At 33.2% G+C, this 19548-nt stretch overlaps 2 protein-coding genes across 2 annotated transcripts; one reads left to right on the top strand and one right to left on the bottom strand.

Annotated features, from left to right (window-relative positions):
- The first annotated feature begins 2480 nt into the window (after positions 1-2480).
- LOC128192474 (microtubule nucleation factor SSNA1-like) lies at positions 2481-6045 on the top strand. The gene is made up of 3 exons (XM_052865179.1): positions 2481-2637; positions 4973-5172; positions 5407-6045. The coding sequence occupies exons 1-3, from the start codon at positions 2586-2588 to the stop codon at positions 5503-5505; spliced, it is 351 nt and encodes a 116-aa protein (XP_052721139.1). The 5' UTR covers positions 2481-2585; the 3' UTR covers positions 5506-6045.
- A 2697-nt stretch (positions 6046-8742) lies between these two features.
- Positions 8743-17802, bottom strand: LOC128192475 (fibrinolytic enzyme, isozyme C-like). Its single transcript, XM_052865180.1, has 10 exons — positions 17718-17802; positions 16122-16189; positions 15736-15881; positions 15351-15429; positions 14986-15166; positions 14400-14548; positions 12061-12224; positions 11194-11248; positions 10275-10554; positions 8743-8993 (listed from the first exon to the last, which is right to left on the bottom strand). Exons 1-10 carry the CDS (start codon positions 17749-17751, stop codon positions 8806-8808), a joined length of 1344 nt encoding a protein of 447 aa, XP_052721140.1. The 5' UTR covers positions 17752-17802; the 3' UTR covers positions 8743-8805.
- Between the last annotated feature and the right edge of the window lie 1746 nt (positions 17803-19548).

Genomic DNA, 19548 nt, shown 5'->3' with positions numbered 1-19548 from the left:
TTTTATGAAAATATGTTGCATGCAGTTTCGGTATCCATTATATAGCCAAGTACGATTTTGATTATGAATTATTTTTGCTTGTATAAATATACGCTATCACAGCTTAATTATGGCTGCTCGAGTGGTACGAGAGCTACCAGTTTCTGGCAACACAGTTGTCGTGAAAAGAAGGTGGACAACTAGAACATGCTAAGGTTGTGTGCAATACTATTAGAATCATTTTTAACAAGAGCTTGGACTTTGGGTAGTTGTGTCAAACAGCAATGTGACGTAGGCTTAATTTTCAATTTCGTTGCTAGCCACTCAGCCATGGCTTTTTGAAATCAACAAGATTTGGCTTTTGAGCTAAGACTACGCAATCGATGAATATTTCGCTTGAAACCGCGTCATTTTAACTTGTTTTGAAGCAAGGAATAGATAGCTATGCCCTACTGAGAGTCAAAGGACTTGATATGGTTTTATGATACATATACAGATAGATTCTCACTTTATTCCAGAGTTGTGTAATATAATTAAGAACCTCTTTTTGCATGAATTTGTTTTTGTAACGAAGATATCCGTAGAAGATTATCAAAATAATTTGTTATTTTTTCTTCGTTTTACTCCTCCGAAAAAATACTTTCTTCAATTTTTTTCTAAAATACAGAACAATGTGATACCGAAATTATGGCACGCCCGTGAGGACTGTCTTGTCATGCCTTCCATTCTCTGCTGTTGATAATTTCCCACTAGAATTTAATTGAATTATTTGCTATGGACTATATACAGAGGCATTCCATTCTCTGCTACTCAACCCCCATCGGGAAGCCTACATGCAATGTAGGCTACATGATAGTGGGTTGGGGGTAATTAGCATACAATGACTCTACATGATATAATTTATAGCATATGATTTATTTAAAAGCTAGTGGGAAGTTATTCAACAGCTGGGAATGGAACTTCAAGGCCTTAATATATAATAAATAGCATATTCTTAATTAAATGCTAATTAAATGCTAGTGGGAAAATACCAATAGCAGCCTTTGAGTTAATTTCAATTCTTTATTTCTTTAAGCTTTACAGCTTATCAGTATAACATATGTATAACATGAGGTGGTAGTGTATTTACAGGAGAACTTGTGCACGTACAAATAATAACATATACTATACTATATATACAGGCTGAGAAAACAAATCAAAACAAAAAAATTAACAAATATGTAATACAGTTGTCTCTTATTAACATACTTTTTGAAATGTGTTTGGCAAGATTACACAGATCTTTCACATTTTTAGTATTAAAAAGTTAAAATAACTTAAACAAAGAAGGTTTCTTATAATTATAGTCTTTAATGTATAATTTACGCAAGGTTCTGTATGAAGGATAACCAAATAAAAAATGGAATTCATCTTCAACACTAGTTTGGCAATGTGGACAAAATCTATTTTCTCTATTTGCGTTATTATATCTACCAGTTTCAAAAGCCAGGGCAGGCGATGTACATAACTTAGTTATATATTTCTGTAATTTACAGGGAATAGATTTTCTTAAATAGTATTAAAAATGTATTTCATCAATAATATATTTATAAAAAGAACATCTTTTTTTTTAATTTTCAACATTTGCTAAAGTTTTTTGTTTTGCCTGATCAAAAAATCGTTTTTTACAAGTTGTAAAATACCTTTGTTTATTTGTTGGTTAATCCACATATCAACAAAACCGAAGTCTATTAAGAATTTTCTTTACATCGAAAACCTAGTTTTTATAACCATGTTCTTCACAACTAATATACATAATTAACTTCGTAGCAATGTCTAATTATACAATTGTCACTAATTAAGACATTTTTCAAACCTTAATAATGTTAAACATGCTATAATGTACAAGAGGAACACGGCCCAATTCAGCATATAAATAAGCAGCATTTGTACTTTTCTTCACTCCGAGAATTTGTTAACAGAAGTCTTTATGAAGTTTCTCGATATTGCAACCTTTATTATATCCCCATATTTCGGAACAATAATTAACATTTCCGCCAAAAAACAATCAAAATGCGAGGATAAAGTTTCGATATTAATATAACCCATAACTTCAATTGGCGTATAATTGGGGCGTCAGTGGAGTTTGCTTATATTTATATTTAAATATTTAACCTTACAGTGGCTTAAAATTATATAAATATAAGTAATAAGGAATCATTCTTTGATTATTTTGAGGTGATAATTCTATCATAAAGCCCTTCGGGCTTTATTGGATTTGGCACGCCCCCGACCAAAATTATCACCTCACAAAATTCCTTATTTGTTTCGGTGAAAACGCAATTCTAAAGATTTATCTTTTACGGGACTACAATCAAAATCGCCATTTGAAACATTAGCTCATTATTTTAATTTAAAATGTGCCAGAAAATATTTTTCGTGGTTGAATAAAGATCGGGGGCGAAACTAATCTGTTGTGCGAATGGAATCCCCGTCGAATTCACTGGCTACCGTTCGATGTGTGTGCACACAAAATCGTGACGTTTACACAAACGTTGTTATTATCAACCATTTCGACGGTTGAAACAAGTTCAGACGAGGATCAAAACTGTGAAAAAACTTTAAAAATGTCTCAACAAGGCGCTGCTTTACAGAGTTATAATAATGAACTTGTAAAATGTAAGTATATTTATTTTTATTTATTACGGGACATAACGTTAGGCCCTAGCACAGAATTATTCCATTCTTCATTTTGTTTCAAATGAAGTCGATGACCGTAAAGTTTACAAAAGAAAAGGCATACATGTATTTATTAATTATATTTTTGACCTTTAAAATATGTCTGTAGCCTCTACGCTACTATATTGAACGGTTAAGTGTTTACGTCTTTGGAGTGGTAAAAATCGAAAGTAAAAGATGAATGATAAATATCAAAATCGAAAGTGAAAGGGTATATTATTTCTTAGAAATTAGACCATCTAGGTCAATATGGTTAGAAGATACTTTGAAATCAATTTGAAAGTGAACTAGTATATTTCTTAGTTTATACGTATTAAGGTCAACATGTCAAAATGTAATACTAACTCAGAGGACAATATAGCATTGAATCATGATTTTTTGAAGTATACACTCTCATAACTGCCGCGGTGTGTGCATACAAATTGAGTAACGCGCGTTAGCGCGTTATGAAAATTTGTATGCACACACCGCGGCAGTTATGAGAGTGTATACTTCAAAAAATCATGATTTAATGCTTATATTTACATTTTTTTAACTTCTTGCCTTGTCTGCAAATGTGAATTATACCTTAAAATTCCGATCTTATCCTAAGGGTAAGTTAATATTAATGGAAGAGCCACAGTAACAGCCACAAGCGTGAACTTTGATTTTCGCTTGTGACGTTGCAGTTTACAGCGTTCAACGTTTGTGACGTCATAAAAAAAACTCGTCAATTTGACCTTTGACTACTTGTTGCATTTAGAGGCATTTGAAGATCACAGAATTTAATGGGAAAACACAGTAGAATGTAAATATATAACATTATTATACATAAACGTAGGGTGATTTAACCTTGGATCGGACAACTTTGTTTATAAATATACAAATAAATGTGCATGCGCTCATGTGTTGTTTCGTATATTCCTGAATTAGAACAAATGAACTTAATCATTATTAAGAATTTGACAGTCACATTGTCAAAGAAATAGCAATATAGACATCGTAAAATGACATCAAATACGCCATTATTGAAAATTTAGTTACCGAAGATTTTACACTAAAGCATGATTTGAATGTTGTGCGTTTGATTGTAAATGAGTGAAAATGCACTCTCTGCATTAAATAATTAGAAAGAAGTAAGTTTTGAAACAAAATTTGATTAGAATAAGTCCAAGAAATTTGAACAATTAATGTCAAGGTCATTATTGCACCATATGTTCATTTCACCATGGATCGGACACAAATTAACCATGCATCGGACAGTTTTCTCTGCATGATTTCTTCTAATAATATGGAGATTATGTGCCCATTCCTTGTGATATACTTTAAATGTGAAGTAAAATAAAAATTTAAAAAATAATTGATACAAACATTTTCCTCAAACCACTTAAAAATCGAGTTTTACGGACACACCATTTTTAGTCCAAAGTTCCTGTAGGAGCTGGCACGATAAAGAACCCCTTATGATAAATATTCCTTTAAACAGAAGCACTAGTCTTAATTCCTATATGTATATTTGAGGATTTACATTAAAAGAAATATGAATAGCAATTGAATAAATTAATATTTCCGAACCTTTGTATTTTTGCATTAAAACCAGAAAATGTTGTTATTTTTAATCTCTACTGCACTGCTATAGCAGTCCGATGCTTGGTAAATATTGTCCGATCCATGGTTAAATAGTTCAACACTTCATTAATTTGCTTTATTTTCTACATTTTTAACAATTTCACAATTTTTTCTCCAATAATTAAGCAAGGGGAAAACCTGTACCTTTTAAAACAAGTTTTATTTATATTTGGACGATATTTAATGCGTGAACAAAGGGACAAATCCAAAGGTGTCCGATGCATGGTGAAATCACCCTAAATGTCTCTGTCAGAATTGAGGGCAAGTAGTATACAGAGAGAGAGAGAGAGTCAGAGAGAGAGAGAGAGAGAGTTTTGTTTTGAAGTAAGCTAGGCTAACCTATGTCTATGTGTCCACTTGACATGACAAAATGGATTCAATATTCTGCTGGTTGCTTTTGATTGACTTATAGGCCATTTTTCGCATGGAATTGTTTATTTACATGATGCATTCAGGGATTAATCTATTTTGACTTTTAGGAACCTACCGTTTAATGAAATTGTGAGAATGTTTATCACATAGAAATGATTTGATTTTTATGCCATTTCTCTTAGTATTCTGCATACTCTGGCATTGTGCATGTATTTGACATCAGAAATTTATTTCCTTTTTTCTAATTATACATGTACACCATGAATGATTCAAAATCTTTCTTTCATAAATATAGGTATTAATGATCTGTGTGGAAAGAGAGATGAACTCCATAAACAGATTCTCCAAGAAGAAGAAGAAAAACAAAAACTTCAAAATGACATTAGGATACTCACGGAGAGGTTGGCCAAAGTAAATGAAAGCTTAAGCAAAAAGATGGCTTCAAGGAATGAATTTGATAAAACAATTGCAGAAACAGAGTCAGCATATATGAAGGTAAAATGTGGGGTTTTTTTTGCTAGTGGTGCAGTATGTGCTAAATATATACAAGCTGATTTAGTTGTATTCATCCATGCAGTAATATACAACTTTTTGTATTTGAAACATTAAATTTGAATCGTCGTTATTACAAAAACATTTTGGAACATCTTAAAATCTCCAAACAACCAGAGTTAAACAAAACCCTTAAGCAACTAAATATTTTCAGCCGTCTTTCTTTTTTTTTTTCAGATATTGGAAAGTTCCCAGACCTTACTGAATGTTTTGAAGAGGGAATCACAGACCCTGAGAGAAAAAACAGTTCCTGGTCAAAGAGCCGTCCAATCGTAGTGTTCTTTGCTGACAGTGCTGAAAATGGGTATACATTTGTGTATGATTTTAATGACTGTAAGTTGATATTTTATTCACAAAAAAAAGTCTGGAGGAAATTCCTGAGATCCTCACCTTATTTTCCTTTGTAATTTTGGGGAAAAAAACAAAATGATTCCAGGAAAAAAAATTAATACTGTGTGGATTGAATTTATTTGTGGATTTGTCACGTTTGGTAGTATCATTGTAAAATACATGTGTTTAGTTATGTAGTATACAATGTTGACCAATGATTTGTCTCAATTTCCACACTGTGTATATAATTTGCTTGGAACATGTAAATAAATATACACCCATTATTTTTACTTCAGTGATAGATTCATTGCATTTTCTTTTTTCCACAATGTTTTTTTTAGATATATTATTGTATGTGTACGTGCACATCAAAAACAAACACAATTATCTTTTGAAGAAATGGTTTTTCCAATGCATTTGAACTTTTGTTGTTGAATCACTTGTAATTGAGAGTATTTGAGAGTAAAAATAAACATTTTGAATTTAGTTCTTTTTCAATTCTTATACACTTGTATGTATATATTTTCAATGTTTGCACATTATCATCTAGGTTTTCATTAGAATAGTAGGTTTAAAGAAAAAATGAATCTTACAAAACTTCATTTTATGCATTGCAGGAAAAAAAACATCTCCATCTTTATGAGTTTATGTTTAAATTTGGTATAATTTATTGTAATTCATGACTTCGGACAATATGTCTTACTTTTAGGAACACAAGGTAGATTCAGATTCAAAACATAAACTGGGTTGAAACAGTTTTTGTTCTCTCCTTTACCTATAAATGTGAGCAGAACTATATTATCATTACAATCAAGTGAAAATTTATTAGAAAAGTATGGCATGTCAAACGTTGCTAAATTCTATAATTTTCCTTTTGTATTGTATAAATATTCATTTGTAATGTATAATTTTCTATTTGTATTCTATAGTTTTCCATTTTTATTCTATAATTTTCCATTTGTATTTTATACCGTAATTTTCATTTGTATTCTATGATTTTCCGTTTGTATTGTATAAATATTTACATGTATTTGTATTGTATGAATTTCAATTTGTATTTTATAGTTTTTCATTTGTATTCTATAATTTTCCATTTGTATTTTATAAATGTTCATTTGTAATGTATAATATTCTATTTGTATTTTATAATTGCACATGAACAATTTTACAATACAAATAGAAAATTATACAATACAAATAAATATTTATTGCATACAAATTGAAAATTATAGAATACAAATGAAAATTATAGAATACAAATAGAGCGACCAGTTTTGTAAGGAGTTCCAAGCACAATACAGGCAGAGACAATAGTTCGCATGCGTGTGCTGAAGGAGCCAGATGGGCGAGGAACTGCTAAAGAAAATTATACAATACAAATAAATATTTATACAAAACAAATGGAAAAGATCGAATATTGCAACGTTGGACATGCCATAGAAAAGAGAGAGATATAACTCTATAAATTTATTTTTAAAAAATTGCTGTCAGAAATAATCAAGAAAAATGCACAATTATAAAGATAGTACTTTCTGGTTTTAAAATGTTGATCAATCAACAGTTAATTTTTTAATGTTGATAAAGTCAGGTTGAAAAATATGTAGTGAATATTTTTTTGAAGTTTCTTTTAAATATAGGAAATGTTGCATTTTGATTATTGGAAAACTGAATACTAGTACATGTATGTATTATAAAAATAAAATAGATATAATTCAACGGAATAAGATTAAGAATACATGGGATAAAAATAAAATTTCTCAAAAAAATTCAAATGAATGTACTCAACTATTAGAACCTGTAAATGTTTTCAAATATAATTTCATACATATAACTTATGATATAGAGTCTAAATGATAACATTCATGCTAAATGTATACAGGGTTATTTTCACCCCGTGTTATTTTCGCCCTTTTCGGTTGCAAAGGTTTCACCCTGTCTTGAAATCGCCTAGCTGCAGGTCTGTAGCTCCCGGTCTGAAAAAAATCAGACCGGGAGATACAGACCTGCAGCTAGAAATCGTCCAGACAAAGTTGTGTTTAAAGAGAGATAATTAAGACAGTCGAATACGCACAGTCTATGAAAATAAGTTTGTTATTTAACCCTTTTTAGTGGATTAAATTCGCCCGTTGAGAAAGAGGGCGAAAGGGGCGAAAATAAAACGGTGGCGAATATGAATGTTATCATTTATATCATTAAGTTATATGTATGAAATTATATTTGAAAACATGTACAGGTTCTAATAGTTGAGTGCATTCAGTTGAATTTTTCTCCTAAAAGATAGAACCGCAACATCTGTTCTTATAATTATTATTTCTTTGGTTACAAAATGCATACTGTTCAAATCACCCAGATTTTCTTCTTCGTCTTTATTCTCATATATACATTAGGGCTCCAAAATACGATGGGACTATAAAGTACGATGGTCGTTTATTCATTAAAACGTGACGAAAGAGCGTATAATTAAAATATGTTCCGTGTTAAGATTTACGTCTATCGCAAATTAGAAAAGTTTTGACTCCTTTGGTGCATTCATATATTGAGTGTAATAAACACAAACAAAAGGAAATTTGTTTAACAGGCGTCCGATTATGTTCGATATATAATAATTACCAATACGGATATACTCGTACACTATTCAACTTAAGTGCAGAAAAGTGGTTTTGAAAATTACCAAGTACAGGAGCAAAATATTCATAAATTTCGCAGGAGCCCACAATAAAAAGATATTTATTTCATTGGTATTTCCGTCTATGGTTTAATTTTAGGGTAATTCCGGATAAATGGGCGACCCACTTGCATTGATCACAAGTACATGTAAAGTATTACGATAGTAATATTTCAATTTAAAGCCAGAATAAAATTGTTGTTTCTCAAAATTTCGTCCGTTTATCTAAAAAGTAAAAAGATAACCGAGATGATATCTTTGTTAACAATGTAATTCTTTTAAATATGTTTATACCGAATTGCTACTGGAGGAAGTTTTATTTGCTCAACCAGGAAATCACAACTAACCATTGTAAGTCAACCATCTCCGATTCCTCCTCCTTCCACGCGGGGGTGAGGCCCAAATTCTGAACTTGCATGGATTTCTGGTTTTATTTTAAATTTTATTTGTCTTTTCAAATATATGTGTAAGTAATTCGTATGCAGAAAAATATTATAAAAAAAGAAACAAAAAGGAACTAAAAATAATAAATGTATTTTAAAATACTACAATCAATACAAAAAAACTATCACAGCTAGGGGCTAAGCGTTCGAATCATTGCTAGAGATATAAGATGATTTGTAAGTGGTCAACGATGAGGATGCAGAATCATTATGTGATTTATAAATGTTTTGGTTTTCAATGGACCCAACTGTAGGGCGAGGTAAAGCAGCTGGATCCACCCCTATATCTCCTCTTGGGTCCATTGGCTCACTGCCAGTTAGTAAATCTGGAATGAAAAAGAGAGCATATGAATTATCTAACGACCGATTTGTTGCATTTTTAAGACCGTAACATTCGATGTGGCTAACTTACCAATCTTAAATCAAATTTAACCTATACATAGAGAACAAAACATACCCTTTTCCATATCACAGCCAGTATAAGTCCGAGACTCCAGTATCAGCCCGAGGGCCAAAGGCCCGAGGGATGATATTGGCCGAGGGCTGATATATGGATAAAGGGTATCACTTATCATATTCATTACATATTTATTACATACTTTGTAATAAAATTTAAAAAAAAAAAAAGATGAACTTGAACAAAATGATTTTAAATATCATTTGAAAGTAGTCGTACATGTATCAAATTAAAATATGAGATCTTATTGTTTTACTAAACATGTACCTACGGAACCAGAATTTCCACAGGTTTTCAAATTAATTGCTCCTAAACAGTGGCTAGCATTTGTAGTTTTAAACTGCACTTTAAAATGTCAACTGTTACAAATGTTTTATTTTTCGTTTGTCAACATGCACAAATGCCGAAACTAAAGAAGGCAGAGGAGTTCCGCACGGGGTGTGATACAGATCCGTATCAGCCTAACCTGTATCAGCCCCGGAGTGCGATGTCATCTGTATCACATATGCAAAAAAACTGTAATTATGACTAAGAATGTAATAAATGAAAATACATATTAGATGCATGTTAAATCCCTTTAATTAGTTTTGAAATCCTGAATGCTAGCAGTATGTCCTATTTATTGTATAAAGATTACATGTGAACTTTCCTTAAATGATTTTGTTGTCTGTCTAATGCGGAAAGGAATATGCATAAAGATGTTTTAACAGGACATGATTATATACTTAGAAAAACATTCAAGCTGTAACTTGAACAATGTTTCAATTTGATCTGTGCAATCACCATTTACTATTGATTTATAGTGTCATTTCCGACATTTAAACTTATGATATAAATCTTGTTGACTTATACATGTACATATATTTTGCGCTTTTTATCACGTTAATTCTCAAATTAACCTCTATATTTTATAACAAAAAAAAAACAAATCGGTCGTCTTTAATCATGATAAAACTTATGTAGAGCGTAAGTGCGTCAAGATACTAGTACTGATAGATTGAAAGAACTTTATTTAATCTAGATTTATTGAATCTTGTCCCACCCCCACCTCCACTGTCCTCTTTTCTTTCGTATAATAAGCTCTACATGCACTGTGTGCCGTATCCTTCAAGAAAATTCACAAAAAAATTTAAAACGTAATGCATCTTACTATGTAAATTTATCTTCTTTCGTTCATATTCTTTATTCAACTTTTCGGCTAGAAATAACTGGGTTCCGTTCTTTAAGAGAGCATCGACAAGCGATTTGTAGCAATTTGGTCCCTTCTGGACCAGAATGTCCAGGAACCTCTCGGCTCGCCGTTTACTGGTCACTTCTGATTTAATTAACTCCTCATCCTCCCTCGTCAAGAGATGTTTAGACCTCAGGTAGGCAAAATGATCTTGGGGATTCAGGTGTTTACAAAGGTAGTGCCTCTGTTCTTCTAATATCTGAAAGACGAAAGAAGAGAAAAGGGGTAAAAATTAATATTTTGACTGATACAGCGTGAGTGCACATGTATTAGTTTGTGGCTAGTATATTGAATATCAGGCATAAGTCTTTATATAAACATTAAAAAGGGGTGAAATTGTATTTATTTTAACAAAACCCGTAATTGGTAATATTGATAATGACTTGCCCCTAGGTTAATATATTGAAATGTATTGCCCCTAGAGGTCTTATAATTTAGTTGATGGATAGAATTGTATTCGTTCACATATCTTTTCATGTCACAAAGATAGGCACCGGAAAATTAAGCAGTTGTTGATAAAAGTGCAGGTAAATGTTGGACATGTAATGTAAAACGGTAAAACGGTAAAACATGTATGATAATTAAATTGATAACCCACACACATGTACCTGTGTTTGATTCGGGAAGTTTTAACCAAAAAATGGTAGAGGTTTAATATAGTAAATTCTTTTTAAAGTATATAAGTAAACATGCATGTGTGAGACGAATATGATGCCCTAGATTTAAAGTCGTTTGTACATAATAACACGTGTCTCGATTTCTCTTGAATGATAAGAGATTAAAGGAAATCTTAATCCCTGCAAGATAGGAAGTAATATATAATACATAAAATACTTACGTTCAGCCTGACCTCGTGAAGAATCTCTTCCTCTTTTATTTTATTCCCATTCATCCTGCCACATTATTTGGCACTTTATATGTGTTATGGGAACTGAACGCTCGTCCAAAGTTATATTTGTTTACGAATACCTACTTCCTTGTTCCAAATATCGAGGACGATTTATGGTAAGATTTAAAGTCCTGTTTCAGAGCTTCAAATTCCGGATTAGGTTTGTATTCGGGGATGGTCTCGCCCACTCGCACTTTGTCTTCATTATCATATATTTTTTAAAGTATTTTAACTGCCTAAAGGAAAATATTAACTACACTTTACTTGACACTGTGCAACAACAACACAAATATATGTATCAAGATAGTACAAATGATATGCAAATTGTATGCATTCTACTTAAACTGCATGGTGCTCTCTGTTCACTTGCACGTGCTGTGCAACTTACCAGCAGTTATTGTTTACGTTTGCCAACTTCTTAATTAGTCTATGCTGGCTACAGCGATTGTCAGGTCCAGTATCTGCCACGGATGCTCGTGGCGTATCGACTAGATACTACTTAACCTACAGATTGTCTACCGTTTTCTTTCAGAGTTTACAACTACCGGAAATGTCCACGCACTTCTTGCAATCGATCATTCCTTACACTTACATGTTGGCCTTACGCTTACTTCCATGAAAACTGAGACAGTACTGCCACTGCTTACTGTCCATTACTGCATGAAGGCAATTTGTGAGAAGTGTTTGTATTATACTATCTCAGGAAAAGCCAACTAAATATGGCTTACCAACAAAAAGTGTTCTATATGAAAGAAAGTAAAAACATTTTTAAAAGTTACATCTCATAGCTTTATTGTTAACGGAACAACATTTTACAAAGGAGCTCCATTGCTGATCATCCAATCAAGGTAATAAGCAATTCTGACATATACGGAAGGATAAGCTCCTGTGCAGCCCGTGATTACCCAGGATGCAATGCCAACCGCGACAAACTCGTCATTTGGAGATGCTCTGCATACCATTGGTCCACCAGAGTCTCCCTAAAATGGAATCGGTTGATAATAAATAGAGACAGATTCTAAATTCCCAAATCCATGTTAAAAGAAAAATTAGATAGGGCTTTTAGTATGCAATTGGGAAAAAACATCATGATGATCAAACTAAATACCAGTATTATGTAAATTATTAATCATTATACTCTCATAGCGATAGCAACACACTTTGCAACGGGTAATACCACGGATTGTTATATGCGCATTTATTATGCGCGTACGGTTCGCCATAGTTCATGTGCGTCATTCCTATATATATATAAAATTTTAAAGTTGTGAAGTTTTCTTTAAAATCGAAACATTCAGTATAACAAGTTGCTGTCCTTTAAAAAAAGGACTACAATACGTGGACCATTTGCATGTGTTTCAAACGAAAACGAGAAAGCCTTAAGATTATCAAAGTTTCCACCGACTCTAGCCGCCTACTTTTAACCACTAAATTTGTACGTTGGATTACGTATATGTATAGCCCTTACTTTCTATCTCAGAATTTAAAGGGTTCTTACTTCTAAAATAATTATGATCTATCTATTTAATAATTATAAAGTCTACATGTACAGTATCAGGCATTCGGCGAAATCTCCTATTTGTGCACACATTACGATTCGCACTACTTTGTTAACTATGCAGTGACAGCTTTGTTTAAATTAATTTCATATTTTGATGCATTTTTCTTGAGATTTAAACTTTTATACAGTGACATAATTATTCAATCACACTTATACTCTGTCCCGAGTTTTTGCTTCCACCACTTTTTGCTTGATATTTCAATAATAGTAAATACCTTTGTGCGCGAAACAACGTTCATCCACTAATATGAAAAATGTCCAGATTATCTGTTTTGAAACGCCCCCTCTACCGCTTCAGGTTTCAATACACATCCCAAAATTGAAAGTCTACGGAGATATTGCATTGCATCAGCCATTAATAAGCCCGGATGATAACGTTAACAAATTGCGCGATGTATTCCGAGTGTATTCCGAATGGAGAAAAGATGTAAACATTTCCCATTATAAATCTCCGTAAGAAAATTGTTTTCGTTCCTGTGAAATGTTATAAGTGAAAAGGGAAAATTGTTCAATGAAGATATCTTAGATATATTCCCTTTCATCGATTTCAATTGTATTTCTTTCACAGGTATGTGTATTTTTATTAAAAATCATCAAAATGTGATGGAAGCAATAACTTGGGACAGACTATAAATGCTTAAAAAATTTTAATCGGGAAGTACTCTAGCCTTACCTACTATAAAAGTAAAGTTAAGTTACATGTGTATACGGAAAACAACATCGTCGCAAACCACGGTTTCGAGTCCACAAATTTTCTATGGAGAGAATCGATATGAATCACACGTGGGTCACCGACGATGGGAAAACAACAAAACATTGCAAATTATGCTATTTGATGCATGTTGTAGTTTCGGCATAACATTTACTTATTTTATATTACTGACAGTTCATATCACATGCCGATTGTTTCTTTAAAAGGAATACTTTGTTTCTGTACTGACTACTGTTTACCGACAACTTTACAATTACAGCGCCCTTTGAACTTATGCACACATATGGCATGGAATCCCGATCCCGATTCAGATAAACTTGTGCTAGCCTGGTTCCCTGAGCTACCCATTACGCACAGGAACCAGGCTAGCTCATGCGCAGGCTGAATTTTCCCCATAGCATCCGGTTTAACCTCGCTTATATATTTTCTGCGTGGACCTCAGGGTCCACGCAATCAGGCACGAAGCATCGGGGGGGGGGGGGCGGGGGGAGGGGAGGGGGGCTGCCCCCCCCCCCCACTTTTTTACTAAGCAACAAATTTTCTTAAATTTACATATAAAAAATTGAATTATTATGGAGTTGCGCCCCCCCCCCCCCCCCCCCCAAACACTTTTTTGGAGCATGTAAAAAAATTGAATAAAAATAAGGAAATTACGAGTAAAACTGAAGTTATAGATAAACTACGTCAGCCCCCCTCCCGGATTATGATTTTTAAAAAACGATGCTACATGCCTGATTATAAAACAAATAGTGTCACCCAAACAGGCAATACTTATATATTATAAACATATTGTATGTACGTCAACATCTTTGATAAGTTCACTCTAAATGAAATTGGTTATCTCCGTCGTTGTACAAAATCAGAACAATCTCATTCAATTACCTGACATGCATTTGTGCTTGCATAGGCATCAAAGTTGCATGTGTGTTGATCAAAAATGGATGCTCCATTGATTCCGGACATTCTGGTTGCACACTCGGTGTTAGAGATGGCAGGGATCATGGCCTCCTGGAGCGTTGTAGGCAGACTGTCTATTATAACAAAGTACAAGTTAGATGATGATGTAGACCGTAGGCAGACTGTCTATTAGAACAAAGTACAAGTTAGATGATGATGATGTAGACCGTAGGCAGACTATCTATTAGAACAAAGTACAAGTTAGATGATGATGTAGACCGTAGGCAGACTGTCTAATATCTGCTTCAATCTAATAACAAATTGTAGGTCAGACGTTGATGTAGACTGTAGACAGATTATCAATTATAACAAAGTATAGACAGACTGTCTAATAATATAATGCCAAAATGGCAAAGTACAGGTTAGACAAATATGTATCACTCATATGACAGAAACCGTTCCCTCATAAGAGAGGGTAATAACTTAGCACTGTAGTTTTATACGGGATCAATATATTGTCACACTAACATACTATTATGAAGAAAATCAATGAATAAAGTTGTCTCCATACTTTGGTTTCCTCTGATTTTGCCCCAGCCAGTAATGTAACACTCGTGGAGGTCGTGGTTGTAGTATCTGTTAGGGGGGAGATTGGCGGCCTGCACAGTGTCGGAGAAGACGAGAGAGCTCTGGGTCCTCAGGATGGCAATGTCATTGGGGAAACCCGCGGAGCTTCCGCTGTAACCGGAGTGCTGAATGAAAAAAAAACACCTTTGTATATATACTAGTACCAGTTTAAGGTATTCAGCATATCGGTAAACCTATGAGCAAACTACTTTTCAAAAGAACTTTTCTTTTTTCAACTGGTTGCAATTTGGGGTTTTTTATTTCTTTTTTGCTGGTAGCAAATTCAAAATTTAGAAAAAAAATCCTCACCTCAGTAATGCTGCTGATTTTGTAAACAGTGCCACTTCCTCTGTTGGATGACCCAACTTCGATATCGAACAGGGAGGAACTGCGAACATATACAATGTCATGTAAACATTGCTTACTTATGTCTCCTTTAAAACTATTCTTAAGTGTTGTAATTTCAACATTTTCGCTGCCCAAAGGTGACAGAGCCCATCTTTACTCCAAGAGATCAGTCACCAAAGAGGTAGCCGTATCAAATTTGAAACTCAAAATACTAGTATAAAAAAAGTTTGTGGTATAAGGAGCAACTGTCAAAGAGATGATACGTTTTCGGTGGGTTTTTTCTTTCTAGAAATAAGTTATATTGATCATTTGAAAGTGCAGTATATAAAAAATGAAGACTACTTACATTCTCCCGCTGACACAGTGAGCAGCGGTCAAAAGATAGTTTGGGCTGATGATGATGGCGCCACAAGTATGTCCGCCATTGTAGCGGAGGGATGCTTGCCATGGCCACTGGGCGATGTCGGTATTACTGCCTCCTACCACACGCACCTATTGGTGAAGACAAAAAGGCAACGAATGTTGCATTAGAAAAGTGACCCAGGGCCAAATATTGACTATGTCTATTGTAATAAGTTTACTGCTGGCATACATACTGAAATTAATGCTGTTTTTCTTAATGATGCAAAGAAAATAAGGATATTTAAGATTCCCGATTTCAAAGATCAGTCTTAACATACGCTTTTAAATAAATAAGATACTAGAGATGGGAAATTTCAAAAGGTAACTCACATTGAAGTCATAAATAGGATCTTCTTTTCCAGGCTGAACAGGTTTCAGCTCCTCAGCCAAACAAACCCCTGCACAATGATAAAATACATTCACAGTTTCTTCGGTAAAATTACAAAATTTTACATAAATGTAGAACAAAGAGGCTAGGTAGCCATGTCACTCTCCAGAGCAGCAATGTCCAATGATTCATGTAGCTGAGTAATTATAAAATTACTTTTCTCTTTCTGACCCATACGTTATACTTAATTAAGGTGATATATATGGGACACCACCATAATGTGACGTACTATTTAATATCGAAATAAACAATAAATAAAGTGTAATTTAATAAATAGTTTCTTTTACAAAATTGTCACCTAACAGCGTAGTGCTTTGGGTTAGGGTTCACTAGAAATCTGGAAATCCTGTTGGAGATTTAAAAGTTTTAACTTTTCCTAAAAAATTGAAATGCATGTTTTGGTAAAACATTGTAAAATTTGAAAATTCTAAATTAATATTGACAGATGTTCCATACCATCTTAAACTTTAAAAATCATCAGACAAGCTTGCGTTTTGATATGAGATGATTTTATTTTTTTTTCTTAAGCTCCATTTCTTCAAAACACCGTAACCCTTCGCTACGAAACCCCATTACACCCTAATGTAGCCCCTCTTTTCCTCTCCGACAACTTATGAATAAAAAATACAGTACATGAATATATACGTAACATTTTTGTTTTCATTTGGATCCCAACACCACCCGCCAATTCTTATGGATCCTCTCAGACCACTAGGGACATGATATATTTGAATTTTAAGCATCGAATTATTGCGTGTATACCTCGCTACCTCATTTATACGTACAAGTTTTTTCACAATCTTTCAAATATTTCAAATATTTCTCCCTGTTATGATTATTTTCTTTGTGTCTTTCCTTGTATATTGCGCTAGTCATAAACTAAAGGCCTTTATCCAGCAAATTATAAAGCTGTATGCCAAGTTTGGTTGTAATTGACTCAGTGGTTCGGAAACAGAGGTTTGTTAAGGTCAAGATCTAGTAAATGAAAGATGCTTACAGGTTTATGAAAATCAAGATATGAATTCGTTTAATAATGCTTCATAACAATATCTTTGTTTCATAAGGTGTACCGGGGTTTAAATTTTTGGTAAATACAATGAAAAATCATGTTTTAAACTGTTATTTTCAATTAAATATGAAGGATAAAGTAACAAATCTCGGTGTTTTGACCATTTTTGACTAATGAAATATATCTACAATGCCTACAGTCTCTCCAAAAACGGCATTAAACAAACCCTTGTCCTTGCGCCTTTCATTGACTAGATCTTGACCTTAACATTGTTTAAAGTTAACAGACAAACCAACAACAGACAACATATGATCAACAAAGCTCACTTAACACTGATTTGATTGAATTGCAGAAACCTTTATAGCTTGATGACACACCAAACAAAATTATTCATGTATTGCGCGTAGTGTAACATAATTTATGCGCAAAGTGTTAGAATACATGTGCATAACTGTATGAATATCAAATATTAACATTTATGTTTTATCGAAGATGACATGCAATAAAACTCAAATTTGAAATACTATACCAAACACAAAGGACAGCAACAACAAGCCGTTCATGGTGAATTAACTGTAACTGTGTTGGGCAAAGTTCGTTTTCTTTTATATAAAGTAATCAAAATCAAGCATGTGTCTTTTCACATTGTTAACTAAAATGTGGTCAAGACCATGCGTCTATAAAACTATATAAACATCTAAATTTATCAAGACGTGAATTTTAGGAGTTCTGAAGTGTCCTTGGATTAAATTCGATGTGCCAGATGTATTTTACTATACCCATGAAATATGAAAATTAACTCATGTTCAAGTTCACATAATTACAGTTAACTCAATTTCCGTGTCGGTTGGTATTTTATCCCCTTTAAAATGAACTTTAACCAACTTATAAATAGGCTTATAATAAGGTGTACTATGGAAATTACATGTTAAAAATGTATTGCAACACTGTTTACCATTGCCTGGTAATCAAGGATGCAGATATTACGAAATGGACAACAATTAATTTAATTACTAGAAAATTACAGTCGAAGAATATTTTAAAGTAACGAATTTTAAAGTTTTAAAAATTGTCAACATTGATCAGAGTTTTAATCTTTAAAAAAAACAAGAAATATATACTAGTATCATACAGAATGAGATTTCTTTTCAACTGATAATCAAGGTGCCGTCAACAATTCAGTCCCGGTGAGAGGTTAGTACCGATGAAAAAACTACTTGAACATCTCTATACGATCAGCGTTTTGGTTTGGTCAACTGGAGTCAAAGACAACATTTACTCAAATCATTTTTGAATTGACAGATTTACTTGGGAACACAAGCACCTGACGTTAAAAAACATTTCCAGTACATGTATATAATTTACTGTACAATAATTACAGCACATATTAAAATTATCTACCCGTAAAAAATGTTTTAATGTTAGGTGCCTGTGGTTGGAAGAAAGATACTGTATAAAGTTGAAGACATTTGAAACTTAAAACCTTACAATTCAAGACTCAAATAATGGCCTTTGGGTAAGTAACGCCTGAGAAAGTATGAAGTTCAAGGTAAAATGTCATATCTCCAGACTATATTCAAAAAACTAATATATATGCATGGTTTATACAAAACACACACTTATTACCTTTTGCAATCCTTGGTACAAGAGTTTGTATTCTAGAAGGTAAGGCGAAGAGGTCAAATGTCAAGGTCTTTAAAAACTACATATCCCTTGATTAGTCTGACCAACGGGCTGACTAATTAAGTTGAGATGAAACTTCAAATGCGCCTGCGTAAATTGGATTTATGGGAAGGAATTAGATAATCCTTGTTTTAGATATTCGAATAAGTTATGAAACTGGTCAGTTTCAAGATCAAACTGCACATTGTCACATCGTCAGTCACGCCCCTGTATTAGAACACTGTCCAGAGGGTATCGTCTGCAGAAACGGCCCGTAACGGTATATCTCCCAGACTCTTTTAATGAGATTGGAGAGAATATGTAAACTGGCTGTGGTTTGCGACCATGGAATTCAGAGAGCAATCTTTGTAAAGTTACAATTTAAGACCATGCATAGTTGCTCTATATTACTTTATAAAGAGTACACCTCTACACGCTTGTCTCATCACATATACTCATGAAATAAGTATACAATCTATAATTGTACACCGAGACCCACCTGTTACTCCAGGAAGGGCTATACACAGTTTAGAGCTGTAGGACATCCGAACAACACGTCTTGATGAGTAGCAATTAATAACAACCAAATTATGCAACCAGGGCTAAAATTCATTCAGGACGTATTTAGATGGAATATTAAACAAGCGAGTTATTTCTTTAACAAAAACATCCAAATAACAATTTTTAAGATTTTTTTT

This window comes from Crassostrea angulata, chromosome 7 (assembly GCF_025612915.1).
Source record: "Crassostrea angulata isolate pt1a10 chromosome 7, ASM2561291v2, whole genome shotgun sequence".
NCBI classification, from domain to species: Eukaryota; Metazoa; Mollusca; class Bivalvia; order Ostreida; family Ostreidae; genus Magallana; species Magallana angulata.
This window is presented reverse-complemented; position numbering and strand designations above follow the sequence as displayed.